Source organism: Parasteatoda tepidariorum, chromosome 10, assembly GCF_982258835.1.
Source record: "Parasteatoda tepidariorum strain Cologne lab strain chromosome 10, Ptep-v5.0, whole genome shotgun sequence".
Taxonomy (NCBI): Eukaryota; Metazoa; Arthropoda; class Arachnida; order Araneae; family Theridiidae; genus Parasteatoda; species Parasteatoda tepidariorum.
In genome coordinates this window covers 26,125,410-26,147,803 of record NC_141764.1, presented here as the reverse complement: position 1 = coordinate 26,147,803, position 22,394 = coordinate 26,125,410, and the positions used below count along the sequence as shown (strand labels likewise).

Here is a 22,394-nt window from a genome sequence, read left to right as displayed (position 1 = left end):
ACAATTAACAGCTTATCATGCATTATCTATAATGAAGATGTGAAAAATAATGAAAATGTTGTTTAATAAAACGAAACATTTAAAAGACTATCATTTTGTCTATTGTAAAAATCAGGTAAAATAATTCAAAATTTGTTTTATAAAATAAAAGTTAATAGCCCATCATTCATTATCTTTTATTATTTAATGAAATGAAAAAGTTAACAGTCCATCATGAATTGTCTATAATAAAGATGAGGTAAATAATGAAAAATTATCGAATAAAAGTGATAAAATAAAATGCTACTCTGAAGGTTACTTGACTCGTGTATTATAAATAATCGAATTCAATAAGTTTGCAACTCAGATAAACAACAATACAATAAAAAAGAAACAATGTAACATGATTTTATTCTAAAAGAAACTCAACATTATATCAAAATAAAAATATATAATCTAGAAATATTAATATAAAATTTTAAGAATAACCAATATCACAACATTTAAGGCATGATTCCAAAGTCATCGAATATTTGTTTCGTTTAAGGGGAAAAAATTTTAAGTAAATGCGCAGTTACAGAAGAAGTTTTGCAGCTTCTCTATCTACAATCCAATGAAGTTCTCCTTGAGTGGGACGTACCAATGCTGCTGGAAGGGGTTGTACACTGTTACCTTCCAGGATTTCCTTAAAAAAAAATCAAACATTGTTAGCATTACCATTATATTTACAATTAATTATTTAATAATATATTGGAAGTAAACGTACCAACTCTTAATGTTTGCACACTAATTAATAGGAATAAATTTATTCAATATTTAATTTTTATATTACATACAGTGATAAAATTAAATTATTTGTACCAATATTTATTTGTAAATTACTAAAGCGTTGTTAAAAAGTTTAATTGTTTCATTAATTCTAGTACGGTAATGACTCTTATCAAAAGAATGAATTGATTTACAAATAAATGAAAGATTTCAATAAAAACCCTAGAGTTTAAAAAAAAAGCCGATTTTTCTGTTTTGGGACTGCTTTAAGCATTCTTCGATCAATTTTGATATCCTGTTTTGGGGCTGTTTTAAGCTTTTTCCAATTTATTCTGATATCTTTACCTTTGGTTGGAAAAGTGTTTTGACTTTTTTTGTCAATGAGCAAGTTAACCATATCAACATATTGTAGATTTGAGATAAACTAGAACTCTTTTAGAACTAGCCAGAAAGGAGACATAATACAAATACAAAATAAATTACTACATTGACTCAAGGTCAGAATGTGTCTATAGGAGGTGTTGGCATCACATAATTATCGTGATGCATCACGTTTCAAAGTGTAAGTGAAGACATAGTCAACTTCTTCCCCCCACTAAGTTGTAGCAGCAATCACGTAACTATATGGATGGACACAAAATTGAAGTCGAATGTGTCAATAGAAAACACTAAGATATAAGCTTCATATTATGTAATTTAGAAGCCAGTTCTATATGTGTAAAGTCATAAAAAAATTTCTTTCCTTGTACAAAAATGCGATTTTTCTCAGTAAGTTAAAAAAGCTAGGACTATCTATCTACTAGGACAACCATCATATTTATTTACCACATTGACTCAAAACTAAGGTCAAATTATGTCTACAGAAAACACTGAGATAAAAGATTTGTATTATGGGATTAGAAGAAAATTCTACATTTTGGAAGACGTAGCAATTTCTTTCCATGTACAGTAATGCAAGTTTTTTGAACAACTTACAGCAGCTAGTTTAGATTGGAGCAACTATCATATCAATTTAATTACCACATTGATACTAATTTGACACTGATTCCGTCCATAGAAAACACTGAGATAAAAGCTTGTGACTAGTAGCCAATTCTACATTTATGAAGATGTAGACATTTCTGTCTCAGTGCAAAAATACCTCTTTTTTTACAGGTTTTAGCAGCTAGGGTTAATTAGAGCAGCAATTGTATCACAGGAAAAATTATTATTAACATTTTTAACAAAAATTGATTCAAATAGCTGATGTTAAAAAATAAAAGATATTGTAAGAGAAATTAGTCCATACTTTAAGTATTTCAGCCTTAGATTCTCCAATAGTAGCAAAAACAGCACACTTGGAATTATTCAAAACTGGCAAGGTCAAAGTTATGCGGCTAGGAGGGGGTTTAGGAGAGTCATCTATGGATGCAACCCATTTCTTTTCTTCCTATAAAAAAAAAGAGAAATATGTGATTTGAAACAATTGTTTTCTTATTGAAATGAAACAATAACCAACAATAGAAATTAGAAGTACAGTCAAACCTCGTTAAGATGAAGTTGAAGGGAAACAAAAGTCTTTTTTCATTAACCAAAATTTATATTATGAAATAAAACAACAAAAGATATTTTGAATGACTAATATATATAGTATATATATATATGTATTACTAAAGCAGAGATATCGAATTTAAATGATATCTGTACAGAAATATTTTATGTTCATTTCAATTTAATCAGTATTTTTATGCAAAAAGATGCATTTCTAACATAACCCTACAAATACACAAGTTCATACTAACACAGATACATGCATGATGAAAGTATATAACATATATTTTATTTTATAGCATAACCTTCATTGAACAGCCAACCCAATTTTGGGTTTACAACTACTGATGTTCAACTCCGTAGCCTTGTAATTTTGAACCCAATCCAGAAGACAAAGGAATTCCTGAATCAAATATTGGAGGAAATTTATCTTCATGGAGGACTTTTTAATGAAGGTAACCCGTATTTGTGTTACATGGAGAGGAAAATCACGAGAACCTCCCATGGTTAGTCTGACGGCAAGGGTACTCTAAGCAATGATCCGTCTACCACTGAGGATTTTTTACGTCAGCACTGAGGTCGGTGCAAGCCGGATAAGGAATTCGTATCCATCAGCCTTTGCTGAGATTCGAAACGGGTCAACTCATTAGAAGGCGAACGCTCTATCCCTTGAGCCATCTCGGTTTTAGTATTTGCATTGTAAAATTCTTATGTGAAAAAAAAATAAAAAACTAGATAGAAACCGAATGAAATACTTTCAAAAGAATGATGAACACAAAAGAATATAACCATCAGCATAAAATTCTTTTTCTTTAAGGCCATCACTCAGGACAGAGTCATTCACTCCATAGTCAAAGGTCCATATATTGAAATGGTGACATCACTAATTGCAGACTGTTGTGAACTAATGGTGAAAACAGCCTCAGTTTCAAGAATAAATGCATTAACCTCATTTGTCTAGTTCTGGAAAAGCATAAAATTGTCTTTTTTTTTGGGGGGGGGGGTTAATGGCAGGCACTTGTGTCTATAAGTATAAAATTGTTTCCAGGAGAAAGTTCAGGGGAAAACGATGAAAAATGTACTATGTACATGTAAATGTACTTTAATAGAATTTAGTGAATTATTTTAAATAAAAATTGTTGCAACAGGATTTTTTTAAATAAAATAATTAGCGTTTTAGGAAACGTTTTAACAAAATAAGATACTTGTAAATTTTAGTGTTGTAAATATAGTGACATGATGAATGATTGATGAGTTTTTGTTTTTCTGTCTGTTCATTGATAAGAAGGAAGTACTTATTACTAGCTGCGAAATAAACAAAATTTAATTAAAAAAAAACCATATTTTTTTAATAATAGAATTGTTATTCACCTGATTTAAATACATCACATTCCCCAATTTTTTGTTTTGTTTTGAAAAATCAACTTTTTTTTGATTTTTCAAAAAAAAAACTTCTCAAGTTGTTAAAAACAACTTGAGAAGTTGATAATTAGAAAAGCTGCTTGTTGCACTACAATGTCAGGAGACAACAAATTACTTTCCAAAGAAAATAAACCTTTTAGAAATTATTTTCAATGCAAAAGCGAACACTTTTGTGAACAATGGCAGTGATCTGATTGAGTGTTCTGATATTCTAAAACTCTGAAACAATTAAAGTGGTTTCCAAAATTAGATTTATACTTTTGTGCCAAAATATTTCATTTACTTGCATTGTATTAGGATTGTAGCTTTATTTAAAACAGCATAAGCATAAATAGTAATAATAAAGCAGCATAAACGTAATTTATAATTATCTGTTGAAAATAATTATGCAGTTCAAGTCATGGAGAAATTTTGTAAAATTTATCTCTTTTGGGATAGCTCTTATAATATTTTTTAAAAAATATTTCTCTTGAATCAAAGTACAAATTATAGTAAGACAAATACAAATTATAAAAAATATGACTATTTTGTTACCTTTAAAAGTGGATGATTGGGAAAAAGTGAGCAAGTGTGACCATCTGGGCCAATACCCAAAAGCAATAAGTCAAATTTAGGAAAAGATGATGAGATTCTGAATTCTTGTTCAATTTTGCGTGTATAGTCTTGAGCTGAATCTTCTCCTATAAAAAATACAGTATTATTAAAAATATTTATCAGTTTTATTGTAAAAATTTAATTTGTTTAGAAACTCCTAAAACTTTTAAATGGTTTAGAGAATTTAAATTTTTTTTCTACAGAGATTTCTTTTATTTTAAAAAACGTAAAAATGATTTGATGATAACTTCCATAACAGGGTGGATAGTCAAATATTTCAACAAAAAATAAGCCCCTTTCAAGTACTTTTTAAGGATTCAAAAAATACTTTCAAATGCATTAACAAAAAGCAAAATAATTTTCAAACACTTTACATGATCATGATAAAATAGCTAGTTTCTGACAAAGAAATCTTTACTTGAATATATTAGCCACTATAAAAAGATCGAGAGATTTTTGGTTCGATTTCAGAGGGTTGAAAATTAAACCTGATATTGAGAATACCTTGCAAAACGCAGCAGAGTTGTGCATGAGAGTGCAAGAATATCACCGAATTCAGCTCAGTTGACGCACACGCGGACTCGCAAGTATTTCATCAAACATGTAAAATGATCAGCATTTTCATATGCTATGGACCAACAGTAAGCTGAAATGAATTGTGGTTGAATGAATTGTGAAAACGTTGAATAGAACAATGTGAAAAAACACGCTTTTGCAAAATGCATGGTGAAAAGACATGGAAAAAAAAAAAGAAATCACATTTTCTAAAAGGGAAAATTAAGCACTTTTTAAAAACATTCAAAGAAAAAAGCACCCACAAAGGCTTTTAAAAAACAATTATGGAAAATAAGCACTTTTTAAAAACGTTACGCACCATGCATAATCTGTAGTACCAACTGCTTTAATGTATGGTTTCTATTATTTGGAACATAAATATGTTATGAACTCGCGGACTCGCAAGTATTTCATCAAACATGTAAAATGATCAGCATTTTCATATGCTATGGACCAACAGTAAGCTGAAATGAATTGTGGTTGAATGAATTGTGAAAACGTTGAATAGAACAATGTGAAAAACACGCTTTTGCAAAATGCATGGTGAAAAGACATGGAAAAAAAAAAAGAAATCACATTTTCTAAAAGGGAAAATTAAGCACTTTTTAAAAACATTAAAAAAAAAAAAAGCACCCACAAAGGCTTTTAAAAAACAATTATGGAAAATAAGCACTTTTTAAAAACGTTACGCACCATGCATAATCTGTAGTACCAACTGCTTTAATGTATGGTTTCTATTATTTGGAACATAAATATGTTATGAACTATGTCATAAACAATAAATCAGTGATATCATAAACCCGTGAATTTCGAAATCAGAAATCCTTTACATGACAAGTCTAACAATCTTGCTAAAACTGCAAAAAATTGTAAGAAATCTAAGATGACTGTCACAATACACAGGAAGTTTTCATAGTATATTTAAAATATTAAAGTAATATACAATTCTACACTCGACCTGGAATTACAGCGACCTTTCCATTATAACGACCAATGAATAAAGCCAAGTTTTTTATTCATTAGATGCAGTGTTATTTTAAAGTCCATTAGAATGTTAGCGTTGAAACATTTATCCAATATAACATAATATTTTGATATAGAAAAAGTTTAAAAGAAGTTAGTTGAAATATTATTTCCCTTGATGTTCTCTTTTCTCTCTTAGATCTTTTCCCTCTGTAAGGAGCATAGGGCCTTTGTCCTCCATCTCACCCGGTACTTTATTTCTCTCCATGTTTTGTTTATTGTCTTGAATTAACAATTTTGATGTTACTCCACAATAAATGTCAATGACTTCTGGAGTAAATTTTTTATTGCTGAGCATTTGCTAAATGGATGATTAAAGATTGGTATAATTTCAAGGTATTTTGAAGAAAATAAATAGGATACATGTTTTAAAGGGGAGCAATTTCTATAACATTACTATTTATAATCATTTCTGAAATTCAGAAATCCAATAAAAACTAGAAATATTACATTTATAAAAAATTACCCTTTAAACTTGGATCAATAGTGATAAATTGACTCTCAGTAATTGGAATCAGAGGCATTAAATCCCGTTTATAGCACCCAAAAGTGCTTTCTTTATCATCAAAAGGAACGAGTCTTTCATCACAAAAGAAGAATTGCCATTTCTGCCAATTAGTATTGACTGATGGCAAACCTTTACACAAGAATTTAATGAGACTTCCACCTACAATTGAACAGGTATAATTAAGTTTATAATAAAACACAGGAATTTTTATGATTACAGAAAAGTACACAATGCTTTAAAAAAATAGCTAAATTTTAATCTAAGCACCTAATAGAAAAATGAAACAAAATTTCCATTTCTATCATTTTTTTTTTAAGGGAAAAAATTTATAGATAGAAATTTAATTTCTTAAAATTTCTTTCAAGAGCTTCAGTTTATAATTAGTAAAAATTTTATAAATAAAAAATTTTATAAACAACAAACAAAATTACTCAGTTATTTTTCGAAACTGTTTAGAAAATTAACAAAAACTTTTTAAAATTTCAAGATATTCAAATCAAACTTTTTTTCACAAATTTAACAAATGTGACTCAGAACAAAATTTTTATAAAAAATGTTATTTTATGTTTTTGCGCATGCACAGTATTAGTGTTATTTTTAATGTTTATATCTAAGAGAATTTTTTAAAAAAAAATTCTAAACTTTTAAACAACAAATTAAAAAGGACATAAAATTTTTTATTTAATTTTAAAGAACGTTTCTACAATTATATTAGGAAAACTAAATTAAAAAAAAAAAGTTCTTATAAAAATGATCACATTTCCATGAAATTTAAGCTAAATTTATGAAATTTTATACTGCTATTGCATATAATAACCCAAGTAATTAATACAAGTTTATTTCCATATTTTTATCATAGGCTGTTCAAAAACACTCTTTTTTGTTTATAATTTATTGCTGTTCTTCAAACCACTTAAAGCTTATAACTATAGTGACTATGAGAAATCATAAGATTTAAACACCTTTAAAGTCATAAAATGTTTCTCTAAGGATTGCTTAAGAAATTTGATTGAATGAATAGCCAGAAAACTAAAAGTGTCTTCCAGTATTGTAGGGCAATGTATGAATATTGATAGGAGTAATGATAGGAATCAATGTATGTTAGGAGGCTCTCATCATAACGGCTTCACAATCTTTATTATTTTTATTTATTATTTTTATTATAAATAAAAATAATAAATCTTTATAATAAATCTTAAATAATAAATCTTTATTATTTAAGATCTTTATTAATTTTTGCTTCAGCCCAAACTAAAATTATTTAATATTTTCAAACAGTGTCTTTCAAAAGTAGGGACTGCAAAAAAAAAGAAGACCTAAAATTTTGATTTTAGAAATGAAATCAAGAAAATTAATTTAGGGCTTCACATTTATCATTCATATGGGGCCAAAGCAAAAATGAGGACAACATTTTTTCAAAAAATCATGACAAAAATCAGGACATTTCTGGTACAGTATAAATATATCAGATTATGTATAATTTTTCTAAAAAGGGCAAACAACAAACTGAAGAAAGTTTGTTCCCCTAAAGTATAATTAAGGTAAATTTAATCATAAAATATAAACACCATTTATAATTTTAGAGCAAATTTTGCGTAGATAAAAAATTACACTCAGTTTCCAGTACAATTTTTTAAATGGAGCACTGAACAATGTTCGAGAAGAATTAAATATCGAAAGCTTTTATAATACTAGTTTTTATTAGTTAATATTCCCTCATATTAATGTTTCATTAAAGTTTGTATTTAAGTTCAAGAATTTTTTTAATAAAATAATTTTAAAGTCTGGTCTTAATTTCAAAACGAAAACAGAGTGAATATGTGATTATATTAGTTTGTACAAAAATTAATTTTTCCTCAATTTAACGATTAAAAAATCAGTAGCCCATTTCTTATATAAGTAGAGCATTGCGTTGTTAAAATTAGACAAATATTCTGTAGCTGTGTGTAATGGTTAATTATTATTATTTTTTAACTGTGTTGCTGTTTACAGTATTTTTGAGTAGAAAACACCGTAAATAACAATTTGAAAATTTAAATGGTATTTTTCCCATAATCAATATTATACAAAAATGAGCTTTTCATTCTAATAAATGCCTCACCAGATAAACCAACTCGAAAGCAGTTATTTTTTTGCAAAGTCTCATTAGCTTTGCTCTCAATTAATTTTGAAAGCGAAGATATAACTTCAATTTCGTTGGAGCATACATTTACTTCCACGGGTGCCATATTTACTAGGTAGTAAATAGTAAACACCAACTAAAACCATTACATAAAGATAAATTTAATGTTTGCGTTCAATGAGTTTATTCAATGACATTTTTTACGTGTACATTTTGATATAATTTTAAACTTGCTAAGTTTATTAAGTTGAAAAAATTCAACGGTATAAATTGTTTCTATGGAAGCAAGAATAATCCATTATGCTTGTATTGACGTCATGCTTATAATAACCAGTATTTTAAAAAAATTTTAAATTTTGAATTAAACTTTAAAAATACTATATTTTTGTAACATTTTTTTCATTAATTTCATATTTCCTTATTAAGTATAAATTCTTTTCTTTAAAGTTTAGTTTAAGAATTAAATAATCTTATTATTTTGCTGCTCCTCAACTCAAGTATTAAATTTAAAGTGTTAGTTGTAGTTGATTAAAATCTGCAAAGTTGTATACTTCAGTCAATTTTTCTTGTTTGTATTCTATATAATTATGTAAATACTAATAATAAATAAAATCAGTTTCGCATAACTTTAGTTAATGTTCTATTAAAGCACTTATTAGCCTCTTTTAGATTTGAAGTTATCATGGCTTCTTTGAAATCTCTGTTACCAGCTCCGGTTGTTCAAACTTTTGGTGATCGAGATGATATTGAACGGATCAAAAAACGCAATTCTGCTTCAAAACAGCTCGTCGTTGCTTCTCGATCTGCACCACCCTATGGTGCCAGGAAAGGTTGGGTACCTCGAGCTGTTGAAGATTTCGGTGATGGTGGAGCTTTTCCCGAAATTCACGTTGCACAATTCCCTCTTGGTTTAGGGAAGAAAAAAGAAAAAACTAATGCTAATAATTTGCCTGTGCAGCTAGATGCACAAGGAAAAATTAAATATGATGTTATTGCCCGCCAGGGCCATAGTAAAGATCGTGTTGTTTATCATAAATTTCAAGATCTTCTGCCATCAGAGATCACAAATGAGGATGATCCTACTTTACAAAAACCAAATGAGGAAGAAGTCGAGGATAATACCGAGGCAACAAGGCTCGCTCTTGAAAAACTGACTCACACTAAGATATCAGCTGCAATGCCAGTCAGGGCTGCTGAAAAGACTGGACCAGTACAGTATATACGGTACACCCCTTCACAGCAAGGATTCGCCTTCAATTCAGGTGCAAAGCAAAGAATTATTCGAATGGTTGAAGTTCAAAAAGATCCTATGGAACCACCTCATTTTAAGATTAATAAGAAGATCCCCCGTGGTCCACCTTCCCCGCCCGCACCTGTCATGCACTCCCCCACACGAAAAGTTACAGTTAAAGAACAACAGGAGTGGAGGATACCGCCATGCATTTCAAACTGGAAAAATGCAAAAGGATATACAATCCCACTCGATAAGAGGCTCGCGGCAGATGGTCGCGGTTTGCAACAAACACACGTCAACGAAAACTTTGCGAAGTTAGCCGAGGCGTTGTATGTTGCTGACAGGAAGGCTAGAGAAGCGGTGGAAACGAGATCCCAAATGGAAAAGAAATTAGCTCAAAAAGAGAAAGAAAAGAAAGAAGAACATCTTAGAAAGTTGGCTCAGCAAGCTCGAGAACAGCGTGCCGGAATACGGAGTCAACCGTCTGCTGACAAAGATGATGAGCTTAGAGAACGTGAGAATTTGAGATACGAGCGACATAAAGAGCGTGCTAGAGATAGAAATATTGCAAGAGCTGCTCCTGATAAGCGTAGTAAGCTAGAGAAGCAGAGAGAAAGGGACATAAGTGAACAAATTGCACTCGGTATGCCAAATGCAAGGCAGTCTAACGAATTGCAGTTCGATCAGCGCTTATTCAACTCCTCTAAAGGTATGGACAGTGGCTTTGGTGGAGAGGATGATTATAATGTATATGACAAGCCTTGGCGATCTCAGCAGGCTGTTAGTAATAATATTTACAGGCCCAAAGCTAATACAGATAAGGATATTTATGGTGAAGATTTCGATAAATTAGTGAAAACCTCAAGATTTGTTCCTGATAGGGAATTTGCCGGTACTGATCGCTCTGCTCGACGGGATGGACCTGTTCAGTTTGAAAAACAGGAGGAGGAAGATCCTTTTGGTTTGGATAAATTTTTGACTGAAGCTAAGAAGGCTAGTAAGCGTCCTACTGATGACCGTGACTATGATAGAGATAGAGGCAAGCGACGGAAGGATTAAGGTTAGTTAAGAAAAGGCAGGAGAGATAGCTTGTTTATATTATTTCTATTGTTTCACAATTTACATTTAATTACGATTGTATGTATTATGTTCTCTACCAGTGTTCTCCCTAAGTGTTTTTAGAAGGGTGGCTCGTCCCGGCTGCCCTTTGATTCCTATCAATGCGTCCTCCTTGCCCTTTTTGTAAAAATAGCCGCGTATCCTTCAAAAACTGCCTTTTTATTTTTTCAGGAAAAGTTTTTTTTTTTTTTTAACCACCTGTTTTAATGAAATCCACTTCTGATTCATTTAGTTATTGATAATTATGATCTTTAATTTTTAATTTCATTTCTTCATTGTAGTAAGATTTTTCTTATGCCGTCTAGTTCTATCAGGGTTTGAAAAAACCCGGGTATTTTAGTAAAAATCCAACCCTCCTGGGTTTTATTGAAAACGCCCAGGAAAAATTGGGTTTTATTTGAAAATTGGGTTTTTTCATTTAGTGCTCATAAACTTTTAAGTTTTACTGTGTAACTATTTTTATTTAATAAAAAGTGTTGTATAAGCTTAAAAATAGAAATAAATCCAAAAAGTTATTTTAATTTTGTTATGTGTATTTTATATTAAGTTTAAATAACACATTATCACTAATACATATTTAAATCTTATTTATTTAGTATTTAACGTTTCACAATTTTTAACTCGAGCATTATAAAATATAAATGCAGTAATATAAGAGGAACAAGTTTATTAATCTTTTTGTTTTCACGCACATTTATTTACAATATTTATTGAACATATATATATTACCTACCTATTATAAAATTAGAATCTGTAAATATTTATTATCAGTAAAAACAAAAATTTCATCTGACTTTTGACTTTAATAAAAAACTGAAATAAATATTTAATGATCTTCCATATTTTTATTATTATGAAGTGAAATTAAAATTACGTATAATTATAAAGAGTATCAGTTACTTGTCCCATTTTTTTCAAATAATTAGCCCTAGAAAAATTATTTCATTTTTAGATAAATAATTTTAAAAAGTTCTCTTATAAAAAGTTTTACCTTATGTTTTTAAAGCCAGAAAATAAAACTGTTTAAATTTGTTACTGTATCACTTAATAAAAAACATTGTTTCTTTTCAATTTTTTTAAACATATGAATTAATAATAATAACCTGTTTATTAATATATAAAGCATGCAACTATATTTGAAAAATTGATCTTTTCAGACTATATTATTTGAATTTCTATTTGATTTAATAGCATTAAAATATTATTTTTTGAAAACACCCACTTAAAGTTTTCAATAGTACTATAAAATTATAGAATTCGAGTTTCTTTTATTTTCCAAATATTAAAAACTTAATCATATAAATCATGCAACTCTATTTGACAAATTTATGCTTCACAATAAATTATATAAAAGTAAATGTGCAGTGCCCCCCCCCCCCAAGCTATTCGTTTTATTTAATGTAAAAATGCCCCCCCCCAAGCTTTAAGTGGGTGCATCATGCGCCCACCTTCCCCCCTGATGGGGGCCCCTGTAAATGTGCATTGCTAAGTTTTAATGAATTTTTTTTGTTGAAAAACCCCATTTATCGTTCCATGTGGGTTTTTTCAAAGTGGGCCCACTCAATAAAACCCGTGTGAGTTTTTTCAGAGTGGGCCCACATGGCGAACCCTGAGTTATGTAGTTAAAATTTGCTTGATATTTAGCCCCTGAACACTTTATTTAGAAATAAAATCCTTTAATAAATGCATTTTATTTAAAAATGTACCTCTAAATTATCAGTTTAAAATATAATAAAAAAAAACATTAAAGTTGTTAATCAAATAATCCTTTTTTTAGTTGACTTTTTATTTTATTTTGAAGAACGTTTATACACAAAAGATTGTCTTTTAGCTTATACCCTTAACTATTTTTCTATTATTTTGATAATAAATGCAAATTACTTTGTGAAATATACACATAAAATAGTTAGGGTAATTTAAAAATTAAAGATTGACAGTTATTACTTAATATTATACATTTTGATAAATTTTAATGGTATTAAGTGGCATCCTTTCAAAATTCAAAGTATCCTTTTATAGGAGGAGGCACCCTGCTCTTTTTTATTCCCATGGAAAACTCAGGCTCTACTATTTTCTGAAAGTGGAAAAATGGAAATACCCTCTTAAGTGCCTTTCACTTGAGGCAAAGTAATAACTTTAAACTATCTTGGCATGAATAATTAAAGGTTTACGTGAAATTTAAAGCTCAAAATTCTGATTTTTTTTTTTGCTTTGAGCTTTGAAAAACAGACTTGCTATAAATAGGATTGTTACGTTGTATCTGAGGTGTAATTTTAATTTTTTTACTAAATATTTAGATAAAAGGTTAAAATTGCATGTTTAAAATCATTTTGATTTTAATTATTATTATTCTTTTTTTGTTTAATGAAGTTAACCTTTTTTTTTTTAGTTTTATGTGTTCTAGAAAATTTGAAGCCATTTTTATGAAGGTAAGTCCATCACATTAATTTTATTGTATTGTTCCATTTCTTATATAGCTGTTTGTTTTAGTCTTTATCATACATTTACATAATCACCTTTTGACTCATATTGTTTGTATAGCTTTCATTGTAAATTCAAGTTACTTTTCAACCATTTTTTAGGCAGTTATTGCTCTACATTCTCACAGGGTTTTAAAAATTAAGATTTTTATTACAATGTGCAAATTTAAATAATTACTCTTTGACGCGCTTTATTTGTGCTGATTTCATTATAAGTTTAAGTGTGTTTTTTGCAATTATTGCAATGATTTTCCTCGGGATTTAGATGATCCTGTTTTTTATTTTTTTTAACTACTATGCCACACGAGTTTCTAGCCGCACATTTAAAAAATAATCACTTTTTGATACAATTTTGTGTCCATTTTATTGTAAATCCAATTTATTTTTCTACCTTTTATACATCTAAATAAGGGCCATGTATTTCCACGAGGTATTTAGAATCCCGATATTTTTAAATAATGTTATTGCAACATGAGAAATGTAAAAAATGGAGGGAGTCATTTAAGCTGCCCTCTGTTTGTAATTTAGTTTTTTTTTTTTTAGCTTAATTTTTTTTTGGAAAGAATTGAGAAGAAAATGTTTCCTATTTAAAATACATAAAACTTCTAATAATTGAAGAAATAGAAATAATATCTGAAGTATAATATCAAATAAATTTTGAATGTTATTTTTTACTATAAGGTTTTGTTTTAATTTTCATTTAAACTGTATAAATTATCTTTAAAATAATAATTTACACAATTTATCTTACTCATTAAAATACTTATATACAGGGAATCCGCGTACCTGGAAAGTCATGATTTTCAGTATTGAACAAAATTTGTCATGAAATGTCATGATTTTTACTATTTTTTAAAAAAATTTGTGGAAAGTCATGAATTTAGGTCTCTGAAAAATCCAATTTATGAAATGGAATCCCCCCCCCCCAATTTCATACTGTTCCAAGCATTTGAATTCCAAACAAAATCACCACTCAGGCATATTTTATTAGAATATAAAATTATTTTATCATGTTCTTTAAAAATTATGGTGTTCTGTCAAAAAATGAAAGAAAAAACATCATTTCTAGAGCGAATTATTTTTTAAACTCTTCACTGTGTGATTTAAGAATTTCTATTTTTTTTTTTATTTTATCAATTTAAAATTCTAGTTGAAGCAAACCAGTCATTGGCGAATTTTTTTTACTCCGAAATGAGAACAGAGTGTCAGGAGTATTTCTTTCCTTTTCGATGAACAAGAAAAGTATCTTTGGAATTTTTTATTTTTTAACGGCAGGCACTGAACTTTCGTTCTTCGCCTACGAAGATGCCGGAGTTGTTACTCATTTAACATTACCCAGTGGGCACCTGTGAACCTAAGTCACGGAGGTGAGCAACATTACCCACGCCACACTGCCACATACCCGTTTATAGGGTGGGCCACATTCACACATCACACAAAAGAGTACACACACAGAGCGAAACATCCATGCCCTGAGCGGAATTCGAACCCGCAACCATTGGCTTCACAGTCAGGTACGCTGACCGCTCGGCCACCTGGCCGGCATCTTTGGAATATAATTCTGCAGAAAAAAAATTATTTGCTTTTGTATTTTTTTCAGCTATTTTATTGTTTCAACTCTTTCTTTACTCTGTTTTTTAAATTTTAAATCTATAAAGATGAAGATTCAGAGTATAGCAGTTTGGTTATACCTATCATTTCAATTAATGTTATTATAACGCTTTTTTTAATTTATTGTTGCGTTTTTGACGGAGAAAATAGTAATTTAGTTAAGTCATGAAAAATTCTTGGAATTAGTCATGGAAAATCATGAAAAGTCATGAATTTGAAAATCTAAAATGTAGCAGATACCCTGTATATAATTTATGCTTTCATTCTGAAAATCTTGTAATTTCTTTTATTTTCTGTTTGAATTATTTTAAAATAAATTTTTGTGTTCCGTGATATGATGGGAAAAAAAACCCATTTCATTTCCCCAATATATGTTACAATCAATTACTTTTTTTTATAAATTTTTTTATTAAATATAATTATACACTTATATCTATATATATATATTCTCATAAAAAAAGCCTCATTACAACTCCCCGAATGGCAACGCTAGAAAATCGACCAATGATTGCCGCTAAAAATGTCACATGCCAAATCTAGCTGAAATGGCTCAACACATAGCGGTTTTAAAAACAGAAACTAAAATAACCAGAGAGAGCATGAGCATTCTCACCAAATGTGATCTCTTCCGAAATTCACCCTATCAGCTGTGGCAATCTCATACTATTAAGCTAAGCAGAAGTGAGTAGTCTTTGTCGATAGATCTCTATTTTAGTAATTTGTCAAAAGCGCTTTTTTTTTCCACGAATTTATATATTACTAATTTATTTGACGATTTTTGATTTATATCACGAATTTATTTGTTTTATTATTGTTATTAGTTATTCATTGAAAAATGAGTCTCAGTCCTGCTGTTGCACTTTAAGGTTTTATACTATAGCACATTTCTAATAGGTTTAACGAATTACATGTCATTTATTTGAATTCAAATTTATTTTAATGACTTAATATTTACTAAAAAGATGTAATTTTTTTTAAGAAAAAAAGTTTTTATGGATGGGTGATCGTGTAAAGCTAAAGGTGGTGGCGCTAGTGGTAAAATTGCTCTTTTAAGACTTCCGGGTTACTGCTTCCGATATATTTTTACGCCGCAGATTGAAAAAATTCGCCATCATATTATTGCATCATATCTTTTGCAGTATTTCACATGTACCGAGTTCTTTCTTTCAGCCTTTAAACTTCAGCATTATCATATTAATATTATAATCACTAGAATATTTTCTAATTAAGCTAACTTAAAAAGATATTCTTAGCGACATTTTATTCAAATGTAGCCAAATAAGGGATAAAACACAAAACATGGCAAACCTTAAGAATTATTCACAATGAGATATTAACTTTCCAAAATTTTTTTTGGCCTTACGACCTCTGAGAATCAATACATTTCTAAAAGCTATTATGAATGGTACAATTATGTTTAGATTTGAACCCAAATTACAATAACAGAGCTGCATAGAATATTAGGCTTGTTCACATATCGCCTCGTAGTTATAACATAAGCGGAGGGATACACCGGAAATTTTCTAAATTTCTTCCGGTTTAAGGACGTTTGTTATTGTTTACATTAGAGCACCCATCCATATGGATTTGAATGATTGTTTTGAATTCTTAGAATTTTGTGCATTTGCAATGTACCTAAGTTAGTAGCAAGCGAAGCGAGCTTGGTTTGCGAAGCAAACCATCTAAGATTGAGTAGCAATTTTCGGGGTTTGGCGAGTGCTAGCGAGCAGGGGGCGCAGCCCACTAGTATATTATAATTATACACTCTTAGTTATCTTATCAAATAAGACTTTGTGTAGATTAATTAATTTGCTTGTGATTTTCTTTACTAAATTTATCTGATATTCATTTTTTTCCCTTCCAATTTTAGCACCAGTTCAACAAAGCCAGCAGCTATCAGGTTGACTGAACATTTTGCTGAGGACCTTATGACTGTTTCTTTCTAGCCTTAAGTATTTAAAGTGTTTGAACTGAAATACTTTTTCATCCTTGTAAATTATAGTGCTTTATAGTAAACTCATACACTTAAAAGCACTGCATACTTTCCAGAAACTAATATTATATTAAGAAGAACATGGTTTCAAATATATTAAAATGTTTTCATGAGCTATTATTAAGTCAGAACACGCTTATGTAACTAAATGTCAATTGCATACATCTGTTATGTTTATTTCTGATTAATGAAAATTTTGCTTCAGTTTTCAATGATTTATCAGTTTTATAATTTCATTATACTTTCATGTTCAGGGGATTTCTAAATATTTTCTTCGTGTCAAATGGTAAATCATAATCAATGAATCCTATAGGTCATGTTTTATTAAAGTTCATGGGTGTCTGCTACTAGAAATTTTAATTTTAGCTATGCAATTACAAAAATCTTTTGTTCCCACATATTTTGATTTTTTTTTAAACAAAATGACATCTTAATTTTGTGTATCAGTTTTCTCATGCTTTTATAAATTGCTTTTTATTTTCATTAGGAAATATATTTTGTTGTTATTTTAAAAAAAATCTGCTTTTTGAAATATTTATTATTTCATTTTGCATTTTATTTAATATAAATACAAAAAGTTTTCTTTGTTATTATAAGAAAGATTTTCAGTAAAGCTTTGCTACACATTTAAAAATTTTGTCAGCTTGTTCTGTGGATTATATCCTAAATTAGTTTCTTTTCATATTATTAGTATATGTGTATGTGTAAGGCATTACTGAAAAATGTAAACTTCTATAGGATTTCATTCCGCAGAAAGTTTATAGTATCTTTTTCTTTTCCCTGGTTTTTCACTGTTAGGAAAATTTTTAATTCTCGCATTGTAGAGTTTTTTTTTTTCAGTTCAGCTGAAAAATTATTTCTTCACACAAAGCAGAATTAAACTATTTATTCAGCAATTAAATTTGAAACAATCACTTCAATATTCAGATTGTTATTTATTGTTATGATTTGGAACTAAAATTTAGAATTTAAAAAAATTGCTTTTTGTATTTTAGTTTTGTTACAGAAAATTATTTCTGATTAAAAAAAAGCATCTAGTTGGTATTCTTTATGAAAGTCTAAAACTGTCAGAAAGGCGGCATATCTTTAAAATATTAATAATAAGGTTATCGAAAAATAATGAAATACTGCTAACTTCACAATTAAAGGTTTTTACACCTGTTTTATAGGTTAAAAGAACATACAAACATATATAGCTGATAGTCTTTGATGGGATTATTCATAAAATTCACTTATCTGTGTTTATCTAGTGATTAAATTCTCTGTAAATTATGCTTATTTGTAAATTTTGTATTAGTAACTTTGTATTGTAAACTTTGATGATTAGATAAAAAGGCAAAAGTGGCAGCAAGTTAAAATATTAAAAGAGCTACAATGTGTGATGGTATTATAATCAAGGTAGACACTGGAAAAAAACAGAAGCAACAATAAAAGGCCAATACAAATGGTTAAAAGTATTAAAAAAAAGCTTAAGTTTAAGCCGATTAAATTCAATATATCAAATATTCTGGTGTACAACCCTTGTTTTTGATTTCAAGATAGCAAATTTCTGGTATGTCGGTTATGTAAATCGACCTCTGAAAAACCAAATAATTCTAAAATTTAAAGATAAGTATGTGATTTGTTAATTTAGTAGTATTAATTAAATTTGATTTTGTTATTTTATTAGTTCTTTTATGATTATAAAATTACTGTCATTTTAATTTCTTAACAAATTCATTAAATTTTTTTTCCAAGTGTTTTTCTTTTCAGTACTCGCTTATGCAAAAATGATATATTAAGTAACTTGAAAATAAATGCTATTATTTTAACTTGATTGCAACTATAAACTGTTTAAAATGCTGTTTTAATGCTTGATATTTCATTTTGAAAAAGATTTTCTCCCATTTCTTCCACTAAGTTGGAAGAAATATATTTCTTCTGATACAAGTTTTTTTTAGAGATTTTTCCATTGCTAAAGAAACCTGCCATTTTGGTTACAAAAGAAAAAGGCAAAAATTTTTAATTTAATATTGTGCTCTATTTCTTGATCTAAAACAATGTATTTTTAGATCCTTTTGCGTTAGTTTAAATGAACAAATTATTTAGATAGAATTTTTGTATTACCTTTCTCGCAATGTTATTAAATTTATAGTTTAATAAATGTGAATATTAGTTAACGAGCAAGTAGAAAATTATCTGTTAAAAATTTAGTGGTCCTTGCAAAATTGCAACTTGCGTATTATCCCATCTGATCATTTTCGCCAAATTTGAAAATGGTTCAAAATTAAATATGATATTATTTTTTGCAATAATTTGTATTTTGTCAATTTTTTATAATTAATTACTGTATAAAAATAAATTTGAAAGATACCAAAATTAATCTGACGTGATGTTGGTGAAAATGGTTGTCTGAATAATACGTAAGTACCTTAAAGCTTATAGCTTTTTATCCTGATAGCTGCTTTCACCTATGTATTCATTGTATTGTACATAAAGAGGTACAAATTTCTTGTGAAGTCTCATTATCATTCTTATAAACTAAACTACTTTTAAAAAAATATGTATGACATTATATTTGCATAAAATATCACAAAATTTTGTAAAATGACTTTATAGTCTTATAAAATAACATTTGCTTAAGTTTGTTTGTATAACTAGCTTTTTTTTGTATGTTTTTTTTTTCTTCCATATTTTTATTTTTATTGTAAAATATATTATCATAGCTGCCAACTTTTTGTATACCCAGATTCAGTATATGCATGGGAATTGGCTATTTAATTGTGTTTTCTTTTCAACAATGCTTGTTTTCCTCCTGAATTAAAATTGATTTTTAAACTAGGAAATTAGAAGCATTAACTTGTTGATCAGCTTAAAAAAAAAACAGCTTTAATTCTTATCAGTTTTTAATCAACTCGCTTTAATGTATTTGTATTATTTACTGTACATTACTAGGCTCACTACGTTGTCTTAAATTTATCATTCATGTTTTAGGCTTATTATTTGTGTTTCATTAAGAAAAAAGTTCAATTTTGAAACTGTATTGACCAATTTTTACATTTCACCTTTACATTGTACTGTTTAATAGTATAGTTTTCATAAGAAAAGCACATATTTTTAAAATTTTGTCTGAGAAAAACATCTAATTTTTCTTAAAGCTAACTCATATAAAATGAGGAATATTTGTTGTATGTCTTACACCATTGTTATAGGTGTTGAAATGTACATTAGAACAATCTGAATAATAGTTTAAATTTTTGCAAAAAAATTTAAAACCAAAATGTGAATTTCTACATACCTTATTTGATCTTGATTATTCTTAGTAGTAGATAAAGTAGAAGTTGGCAGCTATGGAATATACTGCAAAGCTTCTTTAAACTAACCACCCCCTAATCAGTAAAGAATCATGTACAACAGTTATTGATTAAATATAAAAACTTTACTAAGTTCAATTTTTTTTTTTTGTCGGTCTATTTGCTACTTTTTAACGTTATTTTCTTTAATTTTTTATGCTAGGGAGATAATAATTTAATTTCATTATTCTGTTAAAATCCGTGATTCTGCTTATTTGAGTCCATGATTGCTTATTGTGTTTTGTTTTTAAAAAAAATCTTAATTCTAGAAAATTGATGCTCGAAATTTGTTTTAATGCTATTTGGTTTATTAATAAACACTTATTTGAGTGGTATTCTAAATTATTCAATACTAGTGGTTTTAATTTATCAACTCTCAATAATTACTACACAACTATATTTTAATAAAACAAGATTCTTAAATTCATAGAATCCTATTAATTTGATTTATATTTATAAAAATGAAGCTTTACTTCAAGCTCTTGACAAACTTTATTAGCACTTTGAGAAACAACATAAGTGCCTCCTGATAGATTTTGAGAAAAGTGTCTTGACAACTGTTTTCTATCCTTTGCTTATATTGTCTATGCTAAAATAATTTTAAAAAAAATTTATTTATTTTAAAAACATGCACTATGTAGCTTATAAGTGTCAAATATATAAACCTCAATTTTGAATTTTTTGTCACATAATATTAATTTTTCTATTGCAGTATATTCATAATCATGCAGTATTCATTGCTGATACTTTATTTTTTATTAGTATATATTGTTTTCCTATTGAAGAATTTTAAAATAAATTAGTTGCTTTTGAGAATTTTGCAAGTTTGAAAACAATTCTTTGCTTACATGGGTGATTGGGATTTAAAAATCGATTGGTATTTGGTCTATAATTTTATCACTGTTTAAATAGAGAATTCTTTCTGCCACAGTGTCTAAGGCTGTCTGTTGCTATGGAAACAAGAAAATGTATATTTCATTGGGGAGCTTTCATACCTTTTGCATTAGTTCATCTATTTATCAAAAACCGAGTTAAAACCTGTCCTAAATGTTGTATAACTTACATCCGCCGTTAGCAAAAGTGCTCTTGACAATGAGATAGGAGAGATCTTTAGTAAAACAGTCAGTACTGTACACACTTTGTTTGCTAAATAGTGGAGGTGGTTGTTTACAGAAACTCTGCTGTGCATTTAAATGTCATGTTAAATTTTTATATTTTAAGCATTACTAATTGTTTGTTTGATTTGTAATTTCTGGACATTTGATTTATCACAAAAAGAGCATTTGATTATCTATTTGATAATATCTTTATGTCAGAGATCAGATGCAGTTGTTTGAACTTGTATTTTCTGTTTTTAAAGTTGTGAACACAATAGTTGACTTCTGATATATGGACATTGTATTTTTTTAAATGTGACTTACTTATGTTAGTTCATGAATTTTGTTGCCTAATTACAGATATAAAGAACTTTTCATCATTTGTAATGTTTTCTTTGTAGTAATTAATGGGCTCTGCCTTATGATCAATACTGCGTGTCAACTTCATGAACTTATACAAATCTGTTTAGAACGTTCATTTGAAATTATTTTTATCCTATACTCTGGATTTTATAGTTTAATTTTTAGATTAGTTCTAGCCTAAGCTTTCTTGTTGCTATCACTTGCTAGCCCCTGAACTAGCTTTGATATTGATAAAGAAGCTTAAAATCAAGATAGAGTGAATTACTATTTGTTTTGTGTAAAAACTTACCCTGAAATCCAAAATAGCGGGTTTTGAGATGAGGGTTCTAAAGGCTATTTTAAAAAGCTTTTTCTTCATATGAAAGAACCCTTTTTAACTAGTAAGCTATTTTAAATACCATTGTGTTGTGGGTTGAAATGAGCTTTTGTGAGTTCTGTCTCAGAAACTATTCGTTCAATTTCGTACAAATCTTGCACTTTGAATTTGCATACTATTTAAGATAATGTCGAAGAAATTTTTTACCATAGAATCTAAATTTTTTGAACAATTATTAAATAAAATAATTAATATTAATTTTTACGTGCAATGTTCTTTAAACAAAAAAAAATTTATAATTGTGTGAAAACAGGTTTTGATTAACTTAAAATTATACTGATTCGGTGA

General features: G+C 28.4%; 2 protein-coding genes across 2 annotated transcripts; one reads left to right on the top strand and one right to left on the bottom strand.

The window, feature by feature from the left end:
• Positions 1–371: 371 nt before the first annotated feature.
• Positions 372–8,779, bottom strand: Pgls (6-phosphogluconolactonase). Its single transcript, XM_016064754.4, has 5 exons — positions 8,481–8,779; positions 6,338–6,538; positions 4,234–4,379; positions 2,036–2,176; positions 372–664 (listed from the first exon to the last, which is right to left on the bottom strand). The coding sequence occupies exons 1-5, from the start codon at positions 8,605–8,607 to the stop codon at positions 554–556; spliced, it is 726 nt and encodes a 241-aa protein (XP_015920240.1). The 5' UTR covers positions 8,608–8,779; the 3' UTR covers positions 372–553.
• Positions 8,780–8,782: 3 nt separating this feature from the next.
• Bx42 (Puff-specific protein Bx42) lies at positions 8,783–21,747 on the top strand. Its single transcript, XM_016064748.4, has 3 exons — positions 8,783–10,795; positions 13,244–13,283; positions 16,816–21,747. Exon 1 carries the CDS (start codon positions 9,184–9,186, stop codon positions 10,792–10,794), a length of 1,611 nt encoding a protein of 536 aa, XP_015920234.1. The 5' UTR covers positions 8,783–9,183; the 3' UTR covers position 10,795; positions 13,244–13,283; positions 16,816–21,747.
• The last annotated feature ends 647 nt before the right edge of the window (positions 21,748–22,394 follow it).